The sequence below is a fragment of the Dasypus novemcinctus genome, chromosome 10 (genome assembly GCF_030445035.2).
Source record: "Dasypus novemcinctus isolate mDasNov1 chromosome 10, mDasNov1.1.hap2, whole genome shotgun sequence".
In the NCBI taxonomy this organism is placed as follows: domain Eukaryota; kingdom Metazoa; phylum Chordata; class Mammalia; order Cingulata; family Dasypodidae; genus Dasypus; species Dasypus novemcinctus.
The window spans coordinates 86,590,054-86,596,528 of NC_080682.1; the positions used below are offsets into that span (position 1 = coordinate 86,590,054).

Genomic DNA, 6,475 nt, shown 5'->3' on the forward strand with positions numbered 1-6,475 from the left:
AGTTCCTGCTTCTTCCTGAGGGTGCCAGGGGATATCTCACTTTCTTCTTGACAGTTCATGATGAATAGAACAAGTGATTGTAGCCTATTTAGTTTAAAATGGTCAAATGTGCAAGCAGTATGAGGAAGACTTAAGTTGAGAAAAAGATCTGGGGGGTCTAGTAGGCCCCAGGCTCATTATAAGACTTTTTTTTTCAGGAGGGGGGGCTTCTGAAGGAGCCATAGGGATTGTGGCTGCATGAGGAGGGCTTGGGGCCAATTCTGGATCAGACCACACAGGAAGCAATGGCTGGGAAGGAGAGGAACAGCTCAAGGAGGCCAGAGCCTGGGGCTGTGTGTGCCCTGCAACAGAGCAGACTCAGAGCTCCTGTTGCTACTACCTTCAGCTCCAGAGGGACCTTCACTGGGCCAGGGGGGCAGACTGTGCCATGTAGCCCACAGGATAGAATCCAGGGCCAGATCCTGGAGAGAAAGTGAGGGCTCCTGGGAACCCCAACCCTGGAAGGGGCAAAGAGAAACCGTGAGCTCTCCATTCCTATTTTTTGGTGCCCTGAAGTTCTCATGGCACGTCCCTGAGGCTGGAGCCACAGTGCCCATTCTGTGTCCATCTGTCTATCTGCAGGCGTACCGATGCTCTCCGTCCAGCCCAAAGGGAAGCAGAAGGGCTGCGCAGGCTGTAACCGCAAGATCAAGGACCGCTACCTGCTGAAGGCGCTGGACAAGTACTGGCACGAAGACTGCCTCAAGTGTGCCTGCTGTGACTGTCGCCTGGGCGAGGTGGGCTCCACCCTGTACACCAAGGCCAACCTCATCCTGTGCCGGCGCGACTACCTGAGGTGGGCCACCAGCGCCCGCCCACCCCTCTCTCCCGGGGCCCAGCTGCCGTGTCTCTGCCGGCCCAGGTCCGAGGCAGACATTTGTAACTGGCAACTGAGATGAGCCTCCCAAGGGGCCAGCCTGGCTCTGCCCTGCCTTTGCCCAGTGCTCTGATCACCACCCTGCTCTCCAAATTCAGGAGGGGGCGTCTCAGAGGGGTTGCAAGGAGCAGGTGGGGAGGCTTGACTTCCCTGGGCCCGTCTTCCCTGACGGAGTCTCCTTCCCACCTCTTCCCCAGTGACCAGCTACCTCCCTGTTGAGGCCCTGGACTTGGGCATCCCATAGGCCTAGGGAGCCTGGCAGGTGACCGCGCCCCAGGAAAAGGACCACTGCTGGCAGTGCTTAGAGGCTTGGGTTTGAGCTTGCTCTGAGCCTTTTGGCTTCCAGCCTTCTCCTGGCCTCCATTTACTCCTCTGTGAAGCGGTGAAAAGAATGTCCCCCTGCTTTGCCCTCCTCAGAGCTCCAACCTGCCCTCCCGCACAACTTGGATCTCCCTTCCCTGGGGCTGCTTCCCCCAAGTAACCCTGCTCTAGGCCATTTATGACAGCATCAAGGCTGGAAGGAGGCCACAAGCAGGGGCTTTGGCTCAACCCCAGCATCTGCATTTGGCTTGGTCGCTGGCTGCTGGACAGCGGCCGGGCCCATTGCTTTAATTAACAGGTGCCGGCAAGGGCCTCCGCGGGCTCCCTCTGCTCAGGTCTGGGATGTTGGGAGGGGAATTATCAGGGAGGCCCCCAAGCCCAGAAGAGCCTGGGATTTACCTACCTGTACTTTTTCTTTTTACTTCTGCTTTTGGCAAGAGTTTTTAAAAGTGATGTAATAAAACAGGATCTGTGACTCAGTGCTTCAGGCAGGGGCTGGAGGGGAGAGGAGACCAGGAGGAGGGGTTAAGGAAGGGTGCTCCTGGGGACTCCCCCCTTGAGAAGCTGGAAGGGGCCTCCCAGCCTGGAGGTTTAGGGTGTCATCTGGAGGCTGAGCAGACAGGTTAGAGGAAGGTGAGAGACCGTCCCTGCGCAGGGCTCCTGCAGGACTGGCTTGTCAGCAGAGACAGTGCACCCGGGGACCTGCTGGCTGGGGACCTGCCAGCTCCTGGGGGCTGGAGGTATTTTTCCTGGGCTCTGACCCCGGTAGGCCAATGGGCTGGGTCGGAGGGGGGCGCTTTCTTGAGCTGCTCAGCCCTAAAGAAGGGCTATCCAGGGCCCCCACCCCCCCCCACCCCCTCTCCTCCACAGCAACTGCTCATTGGACAATGGCAAGAAAGGCCCCTCTTGGCAGGCAGATGCCACGGACCAGCCTTTGTCTGCCTGAATCTGAGCCACCAGGCAGCTCAGGCTGATGAATAATGGAGCCAAGTTTCGTCTGCAAACGCCTAAGCTTGAGCTGGACAAATCGGGGATTAGAGGGGCCTCATGCCCACCTTTTAACCCCCCTTGCCTTGCTTGTGGCTTGCTCCACCAGTGTGCAGAAAAAAAGCGAGGGGTCTCGTTGACTCATTGGCCTAAATGGGGAGGCAGGGAGCTGCTTGTCCTTAGAGGGGTTCAACCAACAGCCAAGAGGAAGTGTGCCTTCCTCAAAGAGGCATTTGTGCCAGATGTCCTTTGGTGTCAGTTCTGTTACAGAAGGATCTTTGAATAGGATCACTTAGTCCATCATCTCCATTTTACAAAGGGCTAAACTGAGATTCAGAGAAAGAAAGGGACTTACATGAGTCACACAATTAACTAATTGTGTTATGATGATAAAATACACTGATTTTAGAGGTGGGAGGCAGTTTTGTACAGTGGTCAAGAGCACACTCCCTGGAGCCAGGCTGTGTGACCTTGGGCAAGCTGCTTGCCTCTCTGTGCCTCTTTTTCCTTATCTTTAAAATGGGGGCAATTATAATAACCCTCTCATGCATCAGGATTAAATGAAATCATTTTGAAGCTCTTAGAACAGAGTCTGACATAATAAACACTATAGAGATGTTTCATAATGAGTGTGACTGAGAGTTTGCAACAGCATCCCCATTTTACAATTGAGTAATTGAAGCTCAGAGAGACTAAATGCCTTGCCCGAGGGCACATGGCAGACTGCCTCTAAAATTCAGAAAAATGTGAACCTGGAGGCCCCAGGGGCTTGAGGGACCCCGGCCTGGGAGGGGGCCTCGTCAACCTGTGGATAGGCAGTGTCAGCTGACCTCTGGCCCCTGACCCCTACACTTCCCATCTAGGTGGATGCGTTGATTTCCCCAAAGCCAGATCTCTTGGCATGATCTAGATACTACCACCTGCACTCCTGTTCCCGCACCAGGCCCAGCTGTGGGGGTGGGCAGTTCCTGAGTGGAGACAAACCCCTCCAGCTCCCCAACCCCTGGCAGGACCCTGAGCCCTCTGCGCCTTCCCTGGCAGGCTCTTTGGCACCACAGGAAACTGTGCCGCCTGCAGCAAGTTGATCCCAGCCTTCGAGATGGTGATGAGGGCCCGGGACAACGTGTACCACCTCGACTGCTTCGCCTGCCAGCTCTGCAACCAGAGGTGAGTGCTGGCCTGGCGGCAGGCCCCACACACCCGCCAGACCCCAGGCTGAGGGCGCTGGGTGGCCCAGGAGCTCTGTGGAGGCACGCGTGTGTTTGCATGGCTGCCTGTGCAGTGTCATGAGCACACATGTACATAGATATGTTTTTGTGCACTCAAGTCCTGTGGCCAAATGTGTGTGCTCCTATGTTGTGCGTGCACATCTGTGTGGCATTTCTGTGTGAATGTCACTGGATGGGGATGTGCATGAGTTTCCTACGGGTGTCCAGACTAAGTGTGCAGGTGTCGGTATGTGTGTTTTCACACGTTCATGCGCACTATGTGTGCATGGTGGCATTAATGTGCCTGTGCACATGTGTTTTTAAGTGTTGGTATAGAAGGGGGTATGTGTACATGTGTTTTAAACTTGTGTGTACACAGGGACATGTCTATGTGCACGTGTTTGTGCATGCGTGTGCATGCATGTTCTGTGTGAGAAGGGGTTCCTAGGACTGGAGGGCAAAAATCCTACGGGGAATGGCCACTCCCTCCAGCCCTCACGCCTCTGATTCTGGTGGCAGGCCAGCCTCCTTTCTGGTCGTTTGGCCCCTCCTCAGTACCCCTTTCAGCCCTGGCTGGGAGCCTAGCACCAGAAAGCAGACCCTTTTCTCAGGACCCTGCAGCTCAGGTAGGAGTCCTGCAAGTGTGCTGGAGGGTGAGGGCCCAGCGCTGGGCGGGGAACGCTGGCAGGCCACGGGCTCGGTCAGAAGCCTTGCTCTGCCAGCTCAGTGAAGTTGCAGTGCCACCTGGTGGTGGGACTGGGATTCTCCTGGGCCTGGGCTGATGGCTAAAGGCCTCAGCCACCTTGGGGACATCTTTGGGGAAGGGCTGGAATCCCCCAACATTTGAGGAGCCCTGGGGGTCACAGCAGAGCCTTCTTTGGGCAGGGGATGAGATTGGGACAGGGTCACGTCCTCCTGGAAGGATGCCCCTGGAGATCTACAGATTCTCTTGGGAGGAGGAAGGCCTTACTGAGCCATCCTTTAAGTTGGGGAGGTGGGGGCAGAGGGATGGGAGAACCAACCCTTTCATCCCTCCCTCCTTCCCCATCTCTGCCTCTCTGTCTCTCTCCTCTCTCAGGTCATTGCATTTGTCCCTTCTCTTTCTCCCTCTCTGGGCCTGGGGTGTGTTATCCCCCCACACACTCCAGCCCTCCCCCATCTTCTACCTAGAAGGCCTGTGGCCCAGGCTCCATCGTCCGTCTGTCCTGCTATCCAGGTTGGCTGAGGTCTCGGCTGGCCCAGGGTAATCGACCAGGTGTGCAGTGGGCTTTGGCAACCCCCTCTGGCCAACGCCTCAGTGCCACCACCTCCCGTGTCCCATGTCCTGGGCCAGGCCGGGTCCTGTGTGGAGCCCCCACTGCCCGCTGGGATCCCTCCCATGTTCCCCCTCTCTCTCTTGCTTGGATTTTCCAGGTTTTGTGTGGGAGACAAATTCTTCCTGAAGAACAACATGATCTTGTGTCAGATGGACTATGAGGAGGGGCAGCTCAATGGCACCTTTGAATCCCAGGTGCAGTAATGCCCGACGCCCAGCCTCCGGGCCCACCTGCCCGCCTGCCCGCCCGCCCGCCCGGCCAGCCAGCCCCTCTGCCCGCGCGGGCTGGCCGCCGTCTCCTGCCGCGTCAGAACTTCTCCGTCCTCCACGGGAGGGATGTCCCTTCCTCCGCCGCCGCTGCCCGTCTGTGTGTGACCCCTCCTGGGGCCAGGCTGGGCCTGTACAGTCTGTCTTCTGTATATAAATGGGAACATTTATTTTATGAGAAATGTAATGCGATTTTATTACTGGCGTGGATTAAACTTATGAATGTTTCCGGGGAGGTTGCCCTGCGTGTTTCAGATGATGGATACAGACCTGCGGCCCCCTCCCCTCGGCTCGGGAGAGGGGCAAGGCCCTCCCCACTGCCTGTCCCTCTTGGGGTGGGGCATGGAGCGGGGGCACGTGGCTCCGGCATGTGCTGTTGCCAGGCAGGGGAGCTCTGGCTTGGCTTTAGGGGAAGCAGCTGGAGGAACGGGGGCAACTCAGAGGCTCCCCACCCCCGGAGGCGAGAAATGGGGTGTCCTCCTCACTGCCCTGGAAGAACAAAGCACCCTGGCCCTGAGCAAGCCCCCGAGAGGAGGAGCAAGAGATCTTCCCTAGCTTGTGTTCCTAGCCATCCCCCCATCGAGCCCCCAGGCTGCCTGCCCATATGGGGAGCCAGCTCTGACCTCCTCCACAGTAGGACCCCAAATCTTGAGTCTCCCCCTGCCATACTCACCCCCCCCCTTTCCTTTCTGGGTAACAGACAGGGTTTGGCATGTCTGCCCAACGGCTGGGGCCCAGCCTGTAGCCCGGCTTTCTGCTCTTCTGGCTGAGGGAGAACAATCCTTCCCTTTAACTCGGCCCGTGCAGGCTGGAGGCTTTCATTCATTCAGTCAGCACATTTTAATCCACTGTCTCAACGCTGCGCTGCAAGCTGGTGTGACACAGAGCACATCAGACGCGAGGATGAATCATGGATCAGACACAGTCCCTGCCCTTGAGGAGCTTGCTGGGGGTGGGGAAGGGGGCAAGGGGGAGGCAGAAACCAGGGAGGGAGCAAGCCAGGAAAACCGAGCACACCGTGCTGAGGATGGACCCTGTGGGGAGACTGGGGCGGGCCAGTTCCTCCCTGCAGAAACATAGCCACTTGAGAAGATTCCAGAAAGTCACAGACAAGCCAGCCGATACACAGACAGATGCACGTGCTGGCAGGTAGAAGGGACCATCACACAAATAGACAATGTGTCATCAGAGACCAACCTGCAGCAGACAGGCAGACAACCGGGCCTTTCCCATAGGCCATGTGAAGCTGTTATGTTGTTTGACCGCAGCCAAAGTGCCTAGCACAGACCCGGCACTGAAACGGCATCGCTGACTGGTGTACAAAACACAGACGCCTTGGATGCAAAGCCCGGACAGGGAATTCTTTATGGACAGGCTCCCCACACATTGCGCCACTCACTCCTTCTTCCCCAAGGACTGTTTTTACCTTCCAGAAAACAGGCACTGCCCCTGAACAAAGAA

General features: G+C 57.0%; 1 protein-coding gene across 1 annotated transcript; it reads left to right on the forward strand.

The window, feature by feature from the left end:
- Positions 1-625: 625 nt before the first annotated feature.
- On the forward strand, positions 626-5,247 carry LMO1 (LIM domain only 1). The gene is made up of 3 exons (XM_058306407.2): positions 626-835; positions 3,266-3,391; positions 4,846-5,247. Exons 1-3 carry the CDS (start codon positions 630-632, stop codon positions 4,949-4,951), a joined length of 438 nt encoding a protein of 145 aa, XP_058162390.1. The 5' UTR covers positions 626-629; the 3' UTR covers positions 4,952-5,247.
- The last annotated feature ends 1,228 nt before the right edge of the window (positions 5,248-6,475 follow it).